Source organism: Emys orbicularis, chromosome 12 (genome assembly GCF_028017835.1).
Source record: "Emys orbicularis isolate rEmyOrb1 chromosome 12, rEmyOrb1.hap1, whole genome shotgun sequence".
Lineage (NCBI taxonomy): Eukaryota > Metazoa > Chordata > Testudines > Emydidae > Emys > Emys orbicularis.
The window spans coordinates 8,302,176-8,321,732 of NC_088694.1; the positions used below are offsets into that span (position 1 = coordinate 8,302,176).

Consider the following 19,557-nt stretch of genomic DNA (forward strand, 5'->3'; position numbering starts at 1 on the left):
TTCCTGCCATGGATCGTGGAAGGGCTTCTCTCTCAGAGCTGGGTGCTGGATTCAAAATGGACTGGGCACTGCAGATCTCCGGACCTGGGGGCGAGGGGTGGGTGGGAAAGAGCGTCAAATTTGGAGACCAGTATGGGGAAGCCAGTTGTTCAGGCCGTGAGTGAAAACCCCACAAATGGGGGGTCTTAAAGTGGGGAGCCCAGGACAGTGACATGTGTTGCCTGTGCTTGGGTCTGGCCCCTGGTGCTCCACTGCGCTTCTGACAATGGACTTCATTTATTTGTCTTCAAATGCAGCAGCATCCAGGGCGCAAACCAGGATGGGTTTATCCAGCGAGCGATCAGTGCCTCCAACGCATATGCCAGCATCATCGAGGCTGTGAAGAATGCAGAGAGGGCAGCCAAAGATGCCGACGAGGCAGCCGGTGAAGCTTTGACAGTATGCAATTTCCCTTCAGGCCCACACCCACCCTTTCAAAATCCTGGCTCCAATGAGCCGGCCCGGTGCCCTTTGCTCCCCTGGCCACACTGCAGCTCTTTATGCTGATACCCGACACTGCTGTCACCCCTTCCAGCTGAGGTCTCGAATGGGCTCAGCCTGCCCTCACTGCAGTGAGACACGTGTTACTATCTCCACCTCACCACATGGGGAAACTGAGGCAGTGAGACATTAAGTGATGTGACTAGATGACTTTGGCATCTGGTACCTCAAATTCTCCTCTCTGTTACCCCTCCCCACGCATACACACAAACACACACCCCTTCCCAGCAAAACATTTGCCTGAAGGTGGTGTAGATGCTTTCTGACCAACATTGGCTATTTGCCTAGCATTTAGCCTTTGCTGAGACTGGGGAATGGGGACTTGAAGTCCTCTTCCAATCCTAGGGCTCAGCTGCTGAACCACTTGGTGCTGGGCTCCAGACAGTTAGTGAGGAGGTGTCCTGTGTGTTTGTAGAGTGTTGTATCGGGAGATCTTGGTGCCCTATCTAAAGAGCTGAAGAAGAACAGCAGTGCCCTGGAGCAAGCCGTGAAGAGGGAGCAGAGGAAACTCGATGGGGGTAAGAGAGGGGCCAGCGGTGGACACAAGTGTTCCAGGGAAATTCTTCTGCGTGGGAAAGATAGAAAGCTGTGTGTGTGTGTGTGTGTGTGTGTGTGTGTGTGTTGGTTTTGGGTGCAAGTGATGGTGTGTGATGTGCTTTGGAGGAGCGATAGATGTACAAACACCTCACGTGTTATATACGTCTATTTCCAGCTATTAAAGGGACGCTGCAGGCAGCCAAGGACAAACTGACCGATCTCCGAGAGAAGAAGGAGCAGCTCCTGAACCAGCTGCGATCTGTACAGAACATGCTGGACAAGGACCAAGGTTTGTCTGTAGCCAGTTTCTTCTAGACAAGAGTTCTGCACATCACAAGAGAAAAGCTTAGCTGTAGTCCCTTCTAACACACAGGGCAGTCTATGGTCATGGTAGGTACGTACCCAGTGGTTTGCCCATCCAGTGACCTTGCGGGCGTATACCTGACCCTATAAATTGGTTAAATCTTGCTTCATTTTCTGGGCTGAAGGTCTAAACTGCCTTTACCTCCTGAGCGGGGGGGGGGGGGGGGGGGAGGAGGAGGGAGAGAGAGAGGAAGAATCTTGGCAGAGGCCCGTTTTCATTGGTGCGCTTGTAATGCTTTTGAAATTGAGGAGCTGAGTGTGTGTATGAGCCACCAACTCATGTACGTCTGTTATTGCATAATGTCAGGTCCCATCATTGCTAAGCTGATGCAGAAGCATCTCCAGTCATAAGCTAGGAGCTCTGCCCTCCCTCCTGCTCTTTGCTGAGTTTGAGACTTGTCTCCTTTCCTCTCAAAGATAACACCACGGCAGTTATTCAGAATGCCAAGGCAGCAGCTGCAGCAGCCAACGACACGGTTGCCAGGGTGGAAGATACATTGAGCAACATGAAGAAGAACCTGGATGAGTGGAAAGACCAGTATGGAGGCCTTAAAAATGAAGACTTAAACCAGGCAGTTCAAGACGCCAAGAAGTCTGGTATGGAAAGATGGGGGTTAGCCGTGGTATCCCCATGCTGGGGATAAAGGCCAGGACACTGCTGTCGTCATGAAGCACTTCACTGTGGTAGCTAAGTGCTGCTCTGTCTCTGTTGTTCCCTGCTGACAAGTTTAAAGGGAGGCTGTTGTGTGTCCCCCTCTGATTTCCTCTCTCTTCGCAAAGTCCAGGTCATCCACTGGGGCGGGTTGTGGATGTTCTTACAATGTGCTTGGATCCACTTTATGGCTGTATTTTTAAAAGTCACTTTTGTTAATGCTGCCAGCAAGTCCTGCAAGAGAGGTGTGCACGTCAGCCACTGCTTCGCTCCCTGTGACAGCTGCGCTGTGTCCATTTCTTTGGCTTGCGCCCCCTGATAGCTGAGTGTAGGATCCCTTTCCACCCCGCTGATCATTATCCCCTGTTCCCCTTTGCCTCCCCGAATCACGCCCTCCAGTGTCGAACCTGGAAAGCACCATTCCGCTGCTGCTGGAGAAGTTGAGTGGCCTGGAGAACAGGAGGAATAAGAACTCCACTGTGTCCGAGAACATCCTGCGAATCCGCCAGCTGATCACGCAGGCCAGAAATGCTGCTAGCAAGGTAGGGGTGTGGGGGAGAGGGCTGTATATGTGAGAGTGCTGGTGTGCGACGGGTCGGAAGGTGAACCCCTGAGGGCTCTAATTAGCACAGGCAGGCACCAAGCAAACCTCCCTTAGGCTGCTCTCCGCAAGGCTTCATGGGAACCCCTGAGTTTGGTTTGGATCTTGTTTGGCCAAAGCAGGTTCACTGATTTTGTATGAAGGCAATGCATGCGGAAACTTTATTCCCCTTTTGACTGGCCAATGAGGCTACATTTTGCATCATATAGGGCAGTTTTAAAAACGGATTTTCAAGGCTGTGGAAATGTGGGGTGAGCAGGGATTGCTCTGAAGTCCAGATATTGGGGGATCCATTTGAGGGGGTAGAGAAGTCAGTCTTGATCGTACACTTTGTGGTCTCCCCTGGCCCCTCCAAATCTGCAGCAGGCTCCACATGGTCTTTATGGATCTCCCCTTCAGAGCCTCCATAAAAGTACTTTGTCGTGGTTAAATCTCGGCTTTAAGTACAGCTGGGCAAAAGATTTCAGGCAAAGCTTTTGGGGGGGGGGGGCAAACAATGCAGATTCAGGTCGACTGAAACATTTTGCAAACTTGTGTCAAATTCACTGACCTAGTTCTTGGCCAAAGAGAAACAAACAAAAAACAATTCCCCCCAAATCAAAATGTTTCATTTTGACAGTTTTGAAAGAAAACCTTTCACGTCTTTTATCTGACATTTGCATCCATTTTATTTAAAAATCATTTGAGATTTTTAAAAAAAAAGTTTGGTTCTCATCTAAATGCAGGGTTTGGGGGGGTTTTTCAACTTTTTGGTTCACCCAAAAATTCAACCATTTTTAGTTTCAAGTCGACAAAGTGAATTTTTTTCCCTTGATCTGTTCTGCAAGTGAACCAAAAAATCACCTCCAAGGAGGAAGGGTCCCAGCACTCAGGCCCTCTCCTGAACCTGAGCATCTCCACTGACATTTTTAGCCCCGCCCCCTGAGGCCCAGAAGCCCAAGTCAGCTGACCTGGGCTCTGAGACTCGGTGCCGCAGGTTTTTCATTGCAGCGCAGACACACGCGAAATGCGACTCTGCCTGGGCTGTCACCATAAATGAGGAGTCAGGCTGCCTGGGCTGCTTCCGTCAGCTTGGCTTTGATTTCTCCCCCTCTAGGTGAAGGTACCACTGAAGTTCAACGGCACCTCGGGCGTCCAGGTCCGGACTCCCAGTGACCTGCAGGATTTGTCGGCCTACACCTCCCTCAAGTTCTACATCCAGAACCCAGAGCCCAAACCCAGGCAGCGGCGTCAGGACGGGGCCGACGCGGGACAGTTCGTATTGTACCTGGGCAATAAAGACGTAAGAGCTGCCCATCCAAGCATAGGAGCGGGAGAGGGAACCGTGCAGCAGGCAGAGCTTGGGCTGGGTGATCCAGAAGGGGAACAAGTGTGAGATGGATGTCAGTGCAGAGCTCTGGATGGGGTGGGAAAGTCTCGTCTCAGGAAGGTCTTGTATGCTGCATTCAGCCAGTGAATATCTAAGCCAGCTGTCTCCATTCACCCAGCTTCACCCTACTGCTTGTAAAGGTTTCAGGCACTGAGAGTGGGAGCAGGGTGTCCACTGTTATTGCCAAACATTATTGAATTCAAACCGAGAGGAGAGGGGACAAAACCTTCCTCCGGGCGGAGCCTGGGGGCTGCTGTCGTCCCCTCACAGGGGCCCTGGGAGAGTGTGGTAGGAGACAGCAATCGCATGGGCCATGCCGCCCCCAGGGCTAGATGCTGCTCATTTATAGGAGAGCCACTGGGCTGTGTGTGAAGGTAACCGTGAGCCTCCAGCCCACGCACATTCCCACTGCGACGTGAACACCACGTTGCTTTGATCCTAGCCCTTGCAATGGCGCATCCCTCTGACGCGCAGGTGCTGGGCTCTGCATGCACTGGAGTGTTTGTTTTTTGAGGGATGAGCGTATCTGGTTTGTATATTGTGTCCTTTGGTTGGAGCTAGGCCTCCAATAACCCCCTGGAAGACTGTGCACTCAGCTGTAAAAATCCTGAGAGCCGCCTTGCCTTGAGAGCATTACTTTAAACTCCCTCAACGATTTCGCCTTTTCGGACGGGTTCGCTGCAAACCCTTTGGATTGTTTGCTCTGTGCATTCAGGCCACTGGAGACTACATGGGCATCGTGCTCAAAGACCGCAAGGTGCAGTGGATCTATCAACTTGGGGATGAAGAACCGACCTATCTGACAATTGACGAAGAGATCGGAGAGCAGTTTGCTGCCGTCAGCATCAACAGGTACAAAATCCACACAAGCCACGCGCGTAGCCGGCTGAGCCAGAGAAGAAACTGAAGCAGCAGAGGGAGACTTTGCATAGCGGAAGCGAGAGGGCGAGAGAGAGTAATTTGCATTCGCATCGGTGACAGTTCTCGGAGTTGTTACCCTCTCCCCCATCCCGGGCTCCAGGAAGAGGGACACTTCCTAGTGCTTAACTGGGTGCCAACCTCCTGACACCTCCTGTCTGTTGGCCACCCAAACAATCTTCTAGCTATGCCAGCCTTTACTTGACCTTCCAGGTTAACAGGAGGTGCACCCCAGTCCCTGAGCCCCTTTGAAGTATTCCCCTGTAGTCCAGTCCCTTCTCCACTGAACACTCTCAGAAGTACCACTGAGCAGCATACACACCAGCTTGTATGATTCAGCTCGGGATCAGCCCCGTGTACAGCCCCACAGCACTGAGATACATTTGTAGTGAAAACAAGAATACGTTTATTAACACAGAACAGAGAGTCTAATATTCCCGTGAGGAAGGATAATGGAAACAGAAGTGTTACATATAAAACAAAATCAACACGTGCTTTCTAGAGACTAAATTTAACTGAACAGGTTAACCTCCTGTCTAAAGCAGTCTTCATCTCACCCAAAGCCTTTTGCTGCGTTTCCAACCAAGGCTGGTTGTGGTTCCATTTTAATAAATGTAAATGCACTGTCTGTTTACTTCCTAGGTGCAGGATAAGAGGGTGTTCTCCTTGTCCCCCAGTTACAATCCAGTAAACCTTGGAAGGGCACCCCCAGATAAGGGTCTTTCCCCCCTGCTGTTCTTCTCTTCCTGTTAAATCTCTGTCTTTCATCTGCAGTTAGCTCAGGCTGGGGATTGGGAATGAGGCAATATTCGGTTTACATTTCAACAAATAGATGGATAAACATCTCTGGTCTGACGGGACACCAGTTTTTCACCTCTGGTTGGTGACCGCCTGTCACAGTACATATACACAACTCCTTAAGTATCATCCACACATTTCTCTCGCAGCAGATACGAGGATCAGTATTATATAAGCTTTTATTAGAGATCTCCCATGGCCCTCTTCGGTGAACTAGAATGTATGAGCTAGACTCAGCAGATACCTGTAACCTCTCTGTGCCCCTTTGCCAGCGGCATTAGGAGGTTCTTGGGTCACAGCATCTTTCACCCTTACAGTCACACATTACTTAAACTTCTCCTCTCCCTGGTGAGATGAGTAAAGGATACCACAGGGCTCCCGTCACCAAAACGCAGCCATATCCAGGGCGAAATGCAGCAGCTGATTAACAGCGTGCGGGAAGGGAAGAATGACCCTGCATCCAATTGACACACAAGAAACGCTGGCATGTAGCACGTAATGTGGAGTCAGGATTTAATCAGAGGGCAGGGTCCCAGTCCAGTGCAAGCCTGCAGGTGGCACTATTACATACACGTCCTAGCAGTGCCATGGGTCTTTGAAAGGTGGCCAGGACTTCAGGGTAAAAATCTCACCCGAAAGAACCAAAATATATCTTTCCTCCCCCCCCCCCCCCAAATACCCAAGGGAGTGCTTGGCTCTAATCAGATCCTGCAGGGGCTCGGGAAGGGAGAGCAGAGACAGGCCTTCCTGGACAAAGAGGCAACGCTTGTGCCTAGCTCCACGACTGGAGCCTGCCTCCCCACAGATGAGCATTTCACCTCGTGGCTACAGGCTTTAAAGCCCAGTGAAGCTGCTGTGATTTGCTGACTACTCTGAGATGCTCCAGTTTAAGTGCACTGCAGTCTCATGAAGTCGGATAGAGTTGAGGGGGAGGTTTGGGTGTGGAGAGGGATTCCCCGTCTGCCTGGCTCTCTCCTCCCCTTGTACTGACTGTGTGATCTGGGGGGGCAGGATCCTGCAGTATGGACACATGTCTGTGATCGTGGAGAAGCAAACCTTGCACGAGACGAAAGGAGACAGCGTAGCCAAAGGAGAGCAGGGGCTGCTCAACCTCGAGCCGCACAACGTGGTCTTCTATGTGGGAGGCTACCCCGCCGGCTTCACGGTGAGATGGGTTAACACAGCGGAGCGGGCAGAGACTGGGTTCCTGGATTCTTTGGGCCAGATTCTCAGTTGACTCCATTTACACTGTGGGCACATTCTCCTGGACCAGGCTTTGCAATACCACAAAGCGCCTTTTCCCTCTGTTCCTCCCCCTGGCTCCCCGCCTGCACAGGCCTGGGGTGTAGCTTGTTTCTGTGGGTATGCCTGGGTCAGATACAGCTCTGGCTCCCTCCCCACCCCTTGTCAGCAGCACAAACCGCAGGGGGCCGCGCTCGTGCTATCAAATAAATGATCAAGCTGTTCTGGATCCATCAGGCGGCACTTAGTGCACAAAGGTGGCCCTGCTGTACCATTCTGTCCTGAGCCGCCCTGTGCCTGTCCTCTGTTGGGAAGTCCCATAAGATTTCCTTCTCTAAATACTGTTGGATGGGGATGGGGGGATTCTTTGGGTCAGCCCCTTGTACATGTTCCTCCAGCAGCCCATGGCAGGTGCTCTGGCTTCACCCTTAACACATGTCCCAGGTGTTTCCATCTTTTGTAGATAACATTAGAGATAAGGGGTTGTTGAGCTCTCTGGTGGATCTCGGCATTTGTTATAAGCTCATTCCATTTAATACCTAGCATTGTTTGGAGGCATTTGCTTTCTTTGCCCATTGGCTGTTTATTTCCCCTACGTTAAAGTGAGAGCTGCACGCTCAGGAAGGCAGGATCTGCCCTGCTAGATTAAACTAACCCTAAGGAAGTATAGCCGTAGACAGTGACCTTCTTCTTCAGCCTCCAGTGACGCTGCGCTACCCCAGCTACCGGGGCTGCATCGAGATGGATACGCTGAACGAGGAGGTGGTGAGTCTATACAACTTCCAGCGCACCTTCCACCTGGACACAGCTGCTGACAAACCCTGTGCAAGGTACGAGAATTCAGTACACTGCCTTCAGCATGACGGGAACGTCTCCTGTCCCTCCAGAGCTTAGAAGGGGGCCGAGATAGTCACCAGGGAGGGGGTGACTTGCAGTTAAACCTTAGACTGCGTTGGACCATCGCAGATTTTTGTTGAAAGCTCTTCCCCACCCCTAAAAGCCTGTAACTCTTTTTCTTTCTCTTGCCTTGCTCAGGTCCAAATCCACGGGAGATCCCTGGCTGACAGATGGCTCCTACTTTGATGGTACCGGCTACGCAGAAATCAAATTTGAGAGCCAGATCGGCTCGACCAAGCGCTTTGAACAGGAAATTCGTGTGGTCTCTTACAACGGGATTCTCTTCTTCTTGGAGCATCAGGCAGGTCCCCTTCCCGAATTTGTCCTTTGTTCATCTCTGGGGGGTTCGCATACACTAGTGATGATGGTGCTCTGGTTCCAAACACTGCAATCCCGTGTGGGGGGGGGGGGCGAGGGGGGGAAGTGTCACCTCAGTACACCAGGAGGCTGAGTTGGGCTTGTTTTACCCTCCCCACAGGGCCAGTTCCTGTGCCTGGCTGTTCAGGATGGAAAGCTGGTGCTTTACTATGACTTCAAGGAAGTCCTTGAGATGGCAGCACCCAACAGTGACCCCACGTCTCTTACCGTCAGCAGCACCACGAACAAAGCGGTAATGCAGAGCAGGAGACGCTCCACCCCAGAGTCGGTGTTGCCCTGGGCTCCTAGACGAGCGATCTCTGCTTGGGATCTAGAAGTGGGGGGCCTGGCAGCAGCAGGAGATGCCTGGCCTGATCCAGCTGGCACCACACCTGGCCGTTTGGAGGGGACCTGCTCAGTTCCACGGTGTCCACTCACAGGAGAGCCTGCCACTTGCTCTTCTCCCAAGGCATTCGCTGATGGCGCAGCGCTGGCCAAGGGCTTGCGTGGGCTGCTCGTCCAGCGTCCTTGTGTGAGGACGAGGGATGTAATCACAGGCTCCAGTAGGGGTAAACATGGTGAAGCGACCGACACCATCCCAAGCTCGGGCTAGGGGAAGCCCAAGGCACTGTCTGTCTCGGTGCAGGCACTGCCTGCATTTGCAGCCTTGTTGCAGGAAAGGCTGCAGCAGTGCAAAGCAGCTGAGTAATGCAGCACAGGCTGACTGTGATAATCCATCCCCTTAGCAGGCATCTGGGAGCTTGCCGGAGATCCTCCTGGGGCTCATCCCCGCTTGCTGGCCAGCGCTTCGCTATGGAAACCCAAAGCGTAAGCGTGGCACTTATAGGCACTGGTTCTCCCATAGCGTGGATGGGGCACTTGGTACATAGATGCTCAGAGCAGGACAGACCAAGTCCTGCAGGCTCTGGGACACTGTCCTGGCACTGAGGGGCTGATTCTCATTCTCATGTGCTGCTCCACTGGGGATAAACCCTCACCCCGAGGGTGCAGGATTTTATTCATAATTTTCCTCTTCGACTCCAGATCCAGATTTTCCTCCTCACCCTGACTTCTAAGCAGCGCATCTTAGTGCGGCTGGAGCGACAGACCATCTTCATGGTGGAGCAGGAGAACTCCCTGGAGAATGCCGTTTCCTACTACCTGGGGGGCGTGCCCGTGCCCCTGCTGCCCGAGAGGTGACAGTCCTGGGCTGCCGGGGGAGAGTCATTGAAGGGGACAGGGTTGCTCTCTGAAGGGAGGAAAAGGTCTTTCTCCTGATTGCTTCAGCATCCTTCCGTGAAGGAGTCATGGGATGGGTACCGAAACCTCCCCCACCCCCTCCCCAGATCACTGCTCAGCCCCACAGCCATTCGTGTGCTAGCCACTGCGCCTAGGTGACTGCCCACCCTGTCCGAGCAGTCGAGCCGGTTCCGAGATTTGTCTTCTCCTCCTGTAAATGAGGCAGAAGTCTCTGTCCTGGTAATGGACAGGACCAGGGCTCCTTGCAGAGAGGAAGCAGGTTGGGCTCTTAGTTGCATCCTGTTTATTTCCAGTGACTTAACTTCGCTGTTGCCCTTTGCACGAGGTCATCCATGGACATCTGGTCACCCTACGTGGAGCTGACACGTGCTCCGGGCGCCATACATCTCCCCGGCCCCAGAGTAAAACCTTTCCCCTTGGAGCCAGGTCTGTCTGGTCACAGATATCAAAGCCGGAAGGAGCCATTAGTCTGACCTCCTGTGTGACACAGGCCTGTTAACTCAGCCACTTCCCCCCTTTCAGCTTGAAGGCCATCTTCCCCAAGGGAGGTTCGATCCGGGGGTGCATGAAGGGCCTGAAGGCGCTTGGCAAATACGTTGACCTAAAGCGCATGAATACGGTCGGAGTGAGCTACGGGTGCACCTCGGACCTCTTGGTAAGTGGGGCGCTTCTGTCCTGGTACCGTGCTGGGTAATTCTCTCCACTGCCCCTAGGGGTCAGGCGCGAGGCAGTCTGCATCAATGGGTGCTGCCTGACCCTCTGACCCAGGAGGGACAGGCTGCAGCTGTAGAAAGGAGCCAAAGGAAACGCTGCGGAGTCGTGATCGTGATCTCAGTGCCGTCTGCCTCGCAGCGTGAAAGGCCCGATTCTCCTCTCGCTTAAACTGCCGTAAAACAAGTACGCCAGCAGAGACCCAGCCCAGAGGCCAGTCAGAGCGGCTCTTTGCAGCAAGTGCCGGCGCTGAGTAAACGGTTAGGAAACGCACACCGCCATGTGTGATGTACACACATCCCCATACCTGTGGTACTTACCTGGCCCCCACTACTACAGTGTCTGAGGGTATGTTCACACTATGGAGACTGTAGCTATGCCAGCACAGCCCTGTAGTGTGGACGCAGCCTGTACCGACGGAAGGGATTTTTCCATCAGTGTAGGAACACCACCTCCAAGAGTGATAGTTGCTATGCAACGGAAGGGTTCTGTTGTCGACAAAGCTGTGTCTGCGCTGAGGGTTGGGCTGGCATAGCTACGTCAGTGATAGTGAGGAGTTTCTTTGCACCCCTGACTAGCATAGCTAAGTCAAATTAATGTTTAAGTGTCGACCAGGCCTGAGCACTGCACAGCCTTTACTGTATTTATCCTCACAACACCCTTGTGAGGTAGGGCAGTGCTGTTATCCCCATTTTACTGATTCGGAAACCGAGGCACGGATCGACTTGCTGTGGCTGCCTTGCTCACTTGTAATGGAGAAACGCCCTGTGATTGTGTTTTCCCTTCTCTGCCTCCTGCAGGTGGCCCGCTCAGTTAAATTCCACGGCCACGGCTACCTGACGCTGTCTCTGAAGAACGTGCCCTCGTTGCAGGACTTCTACACGGGCTTCAGCTTCCGAACCAGCCAGAGCCACGGCCTGCTGTACTCCCACTCCACAGCGGTAGGACTGCAGTGCACTTCTGCTGTCCCCTACCCCACCCCCCCCCGTCACAGCGGGGCCCGCACTTCACCTCGAAGGGGGCCGCACGTTTCTGAGCCCCGAGCCGCTTCTGTTTGAGGCTGCGGTTCGGCTGGCTCTTGCAAGTAGGGTTCAGTGAGCACGGCTGAGGGGAGAGGGACGCTCTCATGACAACAAAGCCTTCTGCATCCTGCTCACCCCAAAAGCCCAACCCTCATCCCCAATTGCTTCCTCACCAGAGAGGTGTGATTGTAACAGGAATCCCAGCAGGCAGCAGGTGAGCTTTTGCATGAGCTCAAGGTCTTTGGCTCGTAGTAACAGCTGAAGAAGGGATTTTCAGAAGGAGCTGTATTTCCTGGGTGTACGGCAGGAGGTTTCTGTTACTCTCTCAAAGAAAGGGAGGAGTTAGCTCCGGTGATGAGTGAACAGTGAAAGGGAAGGGGTCGGGGAAGGGTCTCTGTTTAGAAAAGCAATGTTGGTAGATCCTCTCTTGCCCCTTCCCCGTGCGTCTTTGGGAGCCACAAAATTCTCTCCAACCCCTTAGCACAGAGAGCTGGATTCTGGCGCTTCTCCTGGAGATAGATTCCCCCCAGACATGAGGAGCCCTCACTTCCCATTCCACCTGGGGCCACGTCTTCCTGACTGGATGGAGGATCCCCCTTGCTGTGACATCACCCTGGTACCTCTGTGCCTGGCTGGGTGTCCTGGGAGGGAAGTCATGCCAGGAGGGCAAATGGCCGTTGATTCCTTGCAGTCGTTCGGCCGTGTCCAGCTCTCGTGCGAGGGGTTATTTTTCCTTTGTAGGAAGGGAATTGCCAGGTGTCTCTGAAGAATGGCCGAGTAGCCGTGACAGTGCTGAAAACCGAACTCACCACAAAACATGCCTATGCGGACGATGCCAGCCACTACGTCGCCATCTACAGCAACGCCATGGGGTACGTTTCAGTCATCCCTCGTAGCAGCGCTGTCGCCGCTGGTAGTAGGCACTGCCTCGTCGCAGCGTGCAGGGGGCGCCGGGGCCGAGCGAATCGCTAGCCGTGCTCTCATTGCAGGGTTCGGCTTTACATAGATGATCAGCTCCAAGGGCCCAAGCAAGGAGCCGATCGCTACAAGAGGCACAGGCGCCAGGAGGAGCAGATGCTGTTTCGACTGGGTGGTTTGCCAGAGGCCGGCGCTCTTAGCAACCTGACGGGCTGCATCGGGAATGTCTTTGTGAAGCGGTGAGTGCGGTGTGTCCCTGCGGTGCTGTCTCCTTAAATTGCCAGGGTGGTTAATTTGCCCCTTTTGTCCTTTCCCCTCCCAAATCAATCTGCTCATTTATCCCTTCCCCCAGTCCATCTGTAACCCTGATTCCCACCTCCCACACACACACACACACACACCTTCCTGATGTGCTGAGGTGCCCGACCCAGCTGGTGTTTGCTCACCTGTTCAGGATGTGCCACCCCGGGGCTCCCCCACAGCACCGGATGGAGACCTGTTTCCTTTGTGCAATAGGAAGTTAGACCCGCAGATGGTTGTGGACCTGCAGCAGAACACAGAGAGCTTCAACGTGACCATGAGCTGCCCATGGGACCGGCAGCCACAGCAGATGAGAGCGTCACTGAAGAAAGACAGGCGGAAACTAAAGGTGTTGGACTCTCTTCCCGCTCTTCAGCTCCTCTGCTCCCATCTCCTAGCCGAGCTGTGTACTGGCGGCTTAAGGGTGCAGTTGGAGTCAGTGGCTGGAAATGGGGCAGGGATAAGGAACCTCCCCACACCTGCCTGCCGTTGTAGTTGTGGTTGCCGTGGGTGAAACGTGGGGCCGTACTCTGAGCTGACATTAACCGCCTGGGTGTGGACAGCAGAGGAGCTGCCTTGCATTCCCTGACCCATTCAGTCCATCTCAGCTCTTCCCTGCTCCTGGCTGTGTCCTCCAGCCCAGGGCACTGCACCCCCCGGCACTTGGGCTGCATGATGGCATTCCAAGGAGCCCACTCTGCCTTCCCAGGCCCTGCTGTGTCCCATGGTCACCCAACGAGGGGCACTGGTGTGGGGGACACTTCAACTGGCCTGGGACTGTGCCCTGCAGAGTCAGTGCCGCTCTGGGATTGGTGATTCCATGTTCCCCAGGGGGACGCTCCCCAGCTGTGAGTTGGGCGGCAGCAGTTTTAGGAAAGGGAGCGGGGGTAATTTGGGGTCTGTATGAAGAGGCAGTAGAGAGAGACTCAATGCACCTTTGCGAAAAACAGAAAAAAGCAAACCAGCTCTTCCCTCTGTGAGCCCAGATAATCCAGAGCAGGGGTGGCTCTGGCTAATATGGGCCCCAGATACAAGGGTGACAGGCACAGGGTAGATGCATTGGTCTTGCGTGTGGTGGCAGACAGCGCCCAAGTCCTCCACAATGGAGCCATTGCTTTCCTTACCCAGACCCTTTCTTTTCCAAATTGTTCTCTTGTAGGTGCCAAGCAAGGCTGCATTGAAAGACCATAGGCATTACCAGGACAGGACCTGCCAGTTACCCAGGCACCCCAAAGCCACTAAAGGTGCCTTCCGGTTTGGAGGATCCTCCACGAGCCATGTGGAATTCGATGATATCCCAGCGTCCTTCCGCGAAAGGTAAGTGTGCTGTGTCTGCCCTGTCTCCATCCACCCAAACCCTGCTCCACCACCTGTCGCAGAGGAGTACGGGCTGGTGATGAAGACACCGGGCTATGAGTCAGGAGTTCTGGGGGCTGGCCTGGCTCTGCCATAGACTCCCTGGAGGGAATTGGGGGCAAGTCACTTTGGCCCAGATTGTTAAAGGTATTTAGGCGCCTAGGCACTTTTGAAAATGGCACTCAGCAGTGGCACCCATCTGCACCCTTTAATAGTCTGGCCCTTAAATGCTCTGTGCCATAGTTCTCTGGATAACAGGGATAATTCTTAACCTGCTCCGTGGGGCGTGTGAGGGTCGGACGCTCCTGACAATCTCAGTTGGAAAGTGCAGTAGCAGGGGGCATGGTGGTGTTAAGCTCTAGTAGCAGAGGTGGGGGGGGGGGGAACTGTGACACTGAACAGCCCCTCTTGTTCTGCAGGTCCCACTTCTCCATGGACGTCAGGCTGAACTCATCCAGTGGGCTGCTGTTTTACGTGGCCAGCAAACTGCAGGGCTCCTTCATGGCCCTCTTCATTTCCAGTGGCCGCTTCGTGTTCCTGGCAGATTTCCATGGGAATAAACTGAGAATGCGGAGCAAAGACAAGTACCATGATGGCAGGTGGCACACAGTAAGCAGAGGGACCGCTGGGCTGGTACTTGAGAGGGCGAAATGCATGGCACGCAAAGCTCCCTTTTCTAGCCCTCAACTAACCCCTTATTGCCCATTCCGCATCTCAGAGCAGTGCCACTGAGGGGCAGGAATTCCACCCACGATGGGGTGGACAGCAGGAAACATTTTTGTGGCCGCTTCTTTTTCTTGCGTCGTTGAGGCGAAGGTTGTTTTTCAGATGGCAGCTGTTGGACTCTGCCCACGTGGTTATAATCACCACCCATCTGGCAGAGGCTTGGGGTGTCTGTAGAGAGTAAAGTGGGTGGCAGAAGGGTCATGTTTTCAAATGGACCGTCTCCCTTTCATCGCTGCGATTGGTGGCTACGGTCTTGCACCTCTGACAACCTGATGGGGGTGCTAATCAGAGCCCTTCTGAATCATGAACCACATCGATTCTGAGGCCAGAAGGGTTTAGTTGCCTGACCATTACATCCTCCAGCATGTCGGAGCCTTCTCTCCCTTCCCAAATTTAGTCTGATTCTTCTCCCTCGCCAGAGCTGGGCTTTCCAGCTGGACCATGGGCGTAGCAAAGCATGGGCATGGGTAGAAACAAACAGTTATTGCTCTGAACCCTGCTTACCACGTGGTGTGTAACGCTTGCTCGTTGCAGGTCTTCTTCGGCAGGGACGGGAGCAGGGCTCAACTGGTCATCGATGGCCTGAAGGCTCAGAACGGCATGGTGGCTGCCGCTGGAGACTTTCTGGCCCAAAGCCCGTTTTATGTGGGGGGAGCTCCTGCTGCGAAAGCCAAGGCTCACGTTCCAGTAAGGACTCCTGGCGCCTGGTCACCCCATCCCAGCTCACTGCAGGAAGAGCTTTTATACCGGGTGTCCTCCCTTGTCCAGCAAGGGCAGGGGACACTGCCTTCCCAGATGAGTCTGCCAAGGGCGTCCATCTGGCTGGCAGCCCTGGGAGTCTCTTGGCTAGTCCTGGCCTCTCCCACTGCCACTGCATTGTGCAAAGTGATAAAAGTTGCCAGGCAAAAATTAAACTAACGCAGCTCTGGGGAGAGTTGCCCAGATTCTCATTTGTACCCGGCCCTGCTGCCCTGCTAGGGGCTGGACGGCGGGCACAGCGCGCACACGCCCTTAGCTTAAGGCCCCTCTTCCCTGTCAGAACGGCGTAAAGGGGCCAAGGAGTACCAGCCCACATGATGCCCAGGCATCCATGCTGTGCTGTTAGATTTGCCAGCTGCCTTCAGTGCCATGAATCACACGCTGCTGAGTTTCCTGGGGACGCGCTCAGGCGCTGATGGAGCTGTTCTCTGGGGGCTTCGTTCCCTGCTCCAAGAGCTTGCAGAGGACAGTCGTAGGCTCTCTGACCGCAGGGCTCAGTCTTACCACTGTCTCGTCCCCTCATTCCACGGGCATAAGGGGCTCTTGGGAGGGCTGGGGCCTGACCAAACCCAGTGCAGTCAGTAGAAGGGCTTCTGTGAGCATCGCTGGGTGCTGGATCCAGTCCTTAGCCAGGAGACGTGGGCTGAAGGGAATGGCTGTCTGCTGTGATGGGGGGGGTCTTTGTCCAGCTGGGGGGTTGTTCCTTTGTCCTGTCAGGGGGCCTAGAGCTGCGGAAGAGGAGGCTGCAGAAACTAATCCCAGGAGTGGCTGGTGCATTGGAGGAAGAGCCCTCCAGCCCATTTATTGGCCACATGCGTTTCCCGCCCACGTCCTGTGCCGACAGGTAATGGACCAGGCCCGTGAACACTCGCCAACCCTGGCCCTCTCCCTCTCTCCCCAGGATACTTCTGTCCCCAGCTTTAGCGGCTGTCTGAAGAACTTGAAACTGGATGGGAAACCCCTGGACTCCCCCTCTCGCGTGTTCGGAGTGACGCCCTGCTATGAAGGGGCTCTGGAGAGCGGCATCTTCTTCGCTACAGAGGGTGGATATGTGACTTTAGGTATCGGACTAGCTGGCTTGGCCCTGGGCTCCCTAATCCCTTGAACCCTCCCTCCCCATGGTACGGCCTGGGTGGGTGCTTTCCCAAGCAGCCTGGCCCTTCACCTTGGGAGGTACCCATAGCCTCCCCCTTCCTGATGGCTCCCGTTTTCCCTTCCAGCCGACTCTGTGGCGATGGGTCGGGACCTGGAGCTGAGGTTGGATGTCCGGCCCCGGAGCGCCTCTGGCCTGATTTTCCACGTGGGCACGCAGAGAAAGCACTACCTCACTCTGTACGCAGACGACACACAGGTACCTCAGTGGGGCACGGCTGGCCGGTGGTGAGTGCTGGGGGCTGGTTGGTGCGGAGTCCCATGGGATACAGATGTTCACAGAGTGGCCCTTTGGTGCAGGGGGCGAGCCTAGGTGCAGCTGATGGAAATCCTGCCTGACCGGCCGGTCCATCCTGCCCATTTCTAGCTCAGATCCTCTGGCGCTGCCTGGAGGAGGCAGCCCCTGCTTGGTGCTGTCAGTGCACACGCAGAACAAGGGCTGGCTGATCAACTGAGCCAATGGTGCGTTCCTCCCTTCGCCTGCCCCCAGCTGCGTCCCACTACTCCCCTGCCTGCCTGCCCTCATGACTGGGAAGCTTCTTGAGCAGATCTCTTGTTGCTCTCACGCCTCGGGAGGGCTGTCCCAGGGCTCGTCTTTGAAAAAGCTTGTCCCCGGGAGGGCTCCTTAGCTAAGGTAAGGAGTAAAATCGGCACTTGGCCTTCACCCCAGGGAGAGGGAGCCAGAGGGGAGATGTTCTAGTCACGTTACTTAATGCCCTTCTGGACGGTGCTCAGATACCACGGGGATGGGCCCTTCCCCCACTCCTCACATTCTAGCGTTAAGCCCATAAGAGTCTCAACTCGGCTCTGTTGTTTCATTAGGTCACAGTGAAAGCAAACAGCGGGGCTGGGGAGTTCTCCACGTCGGTGGCCCGCCCGTCACTCTGTGATGGCCAGTGGCACAGCATAGCAGGTGAGATGTCAACCGGTAACCAGCCACTAACACTTGTTGGGCGGGATTTTCCATCATGCCACGGGGCCCTAGGAATCTCAGATTTCCCTCTGCTGCTCTCCCGCAAGGTGGACTGCGGTCAAGGCTGCAGGCACAGCTGGAAAGAGCTCAGTGTTCAAAACACGCGACTGCTCCGTGTATTAGGAAATCGGTGGCTTTTTTAAGGCCTCTGACAACTGTGTCCGCTTCACTAGTGCCCTTTGTCTGAGGATCTCAAAGCCCTGTACAAACAGTAATTAAGGCTGTCACTGGGAGGAAGGGATTAATTATTTGATATTATTAACGCCGCTTAACAGATGAGGAAATAATGAGTCACAGCCAGTTCAGTGCTTTGCACTGTCGCAGAACACATTAATAACAGACTTGAAGAGAACAGAAGCAGGTGTCCAGATTCCCAGCTCCCTGCTCTAACCACTAGCTACACTGCCTGCCTTAGCAGTTAGCTCTTACAAACCCTCTCTTTTGTTATGGGCAGTTGCCGAATGCTGCAGTGAGACTCTATGGCTGTGGTTTTCAGAGGGGCTCCGAACTGGGGCCAGATTTCCAGGGAGCTCTGCTCCTCTTTAGCACTGTACTGAGTGGGCAGAAGAGTTCAGCATGTCGGGCGGATACGAGGAGCTGAAAATCTGGCCCCGTGTCTGTGTCTCGGTAGCCGTCCAGAGCCCAGCTCCCTCTCCCATAGCCGTGTTGGTTCTCAGCTGCTGGCACCGTGTACAGAGTCCTGGAGCATCTCTGCTCAGTGCCACTCCTCTGCCCGTCAGCGCACCAAAGCGGGAGATGAATGCTGCACATCTCATGAGTCCCGTTGTATTTTGAGCCAAGAACTGCTCTCTGGAGCCTCAGCTGTCTCCAGCAGGAGGGGTGCATGCTGGCCAGGGGCAGCATTGTTCTCTGCAGTGCTCTTGGTTCAGTCTCCCCACCTCTCCTGGCTGGCTCAAGTTGCAAGTAGAGCCGGTTGGAGCATTTTTGTGGTCGAAATATGCTGCTTGGCTGGAGCCAGTGTATCAATTTCAATGGGAAGGTTCCGGGGGGAGGGGCTCTCCAGTCACTTCCACGGGGGGCCTGAATTGAAAACCTGACTCTTGAGAGCCAAAAACAGACCTTTCGGCACAATTCTGTGTCGCAAAACCATTTGAAAGGTTTTGGTTTCGTTTGGAGCAAAAGCACATTTGAAAGCTGCCGCGAAGCTCTGGCCAGCTCTAATGGGGAGATAACCGCGCTGACTTTGGTTTCTTTCGAAGTCATCCAAGGCAAACACGTGATCCGGTTGGACGTGGACACAGATGGAAACTACACGGTGGGACCCAGCCAGACTCGCTCAGCGGATACCAAAGAGATGCTCTATCTGGGGGGCGTGCCAGGTGAGTCAGAGGAGCAGTGACTCACTGTAGCCAGAGAGCTCCTGCTGTCTTGGTCCCAAAGGGTCTGAATTTCTCAACACCCAGTGGCCCGTACTGTGTTCCTGCCATCGCCAACGGGGCTCAAACTATCTCCCAAAGAAGTGGCTGGTCCTAGAGCACTTGGCCTGGAGCTAATAACCCCTCAAGAGCTCAGCTTGGGAAGAGGTGTGTAAGGCTGCCGGGGTGTATTCGGAGCCCCCACGCTTGGTATTTCGTGGGATTGAAGATGTGGGAGTGGGCCATAGATTGTTACCCGTAGAGTTCCCAACAGCCTCACGCTGAGAGCATGGTGCTTGCATGGCCCCCAGCTGCTTTGGTTTACTCCGGAGGGAATTCTGCGCCTAAAAATTCTGTGCACAATATTTTAAAATTCTGCAAATTGTATTTGTCAGTAAATAACTGTGGCTCCAGCTTGGCAGTGGGGAGCACAGGCCACTGGCTGCACTGAGGTGGGAGATCGCCCGGAAGCCCCCGCCTCCCCTGGTACAGAGACTCGGCAGTGAGGCTGCACCTGACCCTAACACAGCGCTTCCCGTGCTAACCAGCCCCTTTGTGCCTCTCTGCAGGAACTGCCACGCTGGAGGCTGCTTCGCCGTCCCTGCTCACTCCTCTTCCCCATTACATCGGCTGCATAAGGAATCTGGTGATAAACCGGAACCCCGTTGACCTGTCACGAGCTGGGACTGTCGGGGGCTCGGTTGGCCTTACCGGCTGCCCCGTGATTTAA

General features: G+C 54.4%; 1 protein-coding gene across 1 annotated transcript in view; it reads left to right on the top strand.

The window, feature by feature from the left end:
• LAMA5 (laminin subunit alpha 5) overlaps positions 1 to 19,557 on the top strand; it is a 164,485-nt gene extending 144,928 nt beyond the window's left edge. Inside the window, 25 exon segments of the mRNA XM_065414983.1 lie at positions 297 to 438; positions 956 to 1,058; positions 1,253 to 1,366; positions 1,858 to 2,037; positions 2,492 to 2,634; positions 3,790 to 3,975; positions 4,778 to 4,914; positions 6,790 to 6,943; positions 7,717 to 7,850; positions 8,056 to 8,218; positions 8,396 to 8,527; positions 9,319 to 9,470; positions 10,057 to 10,189; positions 11,046 to 11,186; positions 12,009 to 12,139; positions 12,257 to 12,424; positions 12,702 to 12,834; positions 13,645 to 13,802; positions 14,261 to 14,450; positions 15,102 to 15,254; positions 16,228 to 16,387; positions 16,547 to 16,677; positions 17,301 to 17,391; positions 18,672 to 18,791; positions 19,397 to 19,557. Coding sequence (XP_065271055.1) covers positions 297 to 438; positions 956 to 1,058; positions 1,253 to 1,366; positions 1,858 to 2,037; positions 2,492 to 2,634; positions 3,790 to 3,975; positions 4,778 to 4,914; positions 6,790 to 6,943; positions 7,717 to 7,850; positions 8,056 to 8,218; positions 8,396 to 8,527; positions 9,319 to 9,470; positions 10,057 to 10,189; positions 11,046 to 11,186; positions 12,009 to 12,139; positions 12,257 to 12,424; positions 12,702 to 12,834; positions 13,645 to 13,802; positions 14,261 to 14,450; positions 15,102 to 15,254; positions 16,228 to 16,387; positions 16,547 to 16,677; positions 17,301 to 17,391; positions 18,672 to 18,791; positions 19,397 to 19,557 — 3,610 coding nt within the window.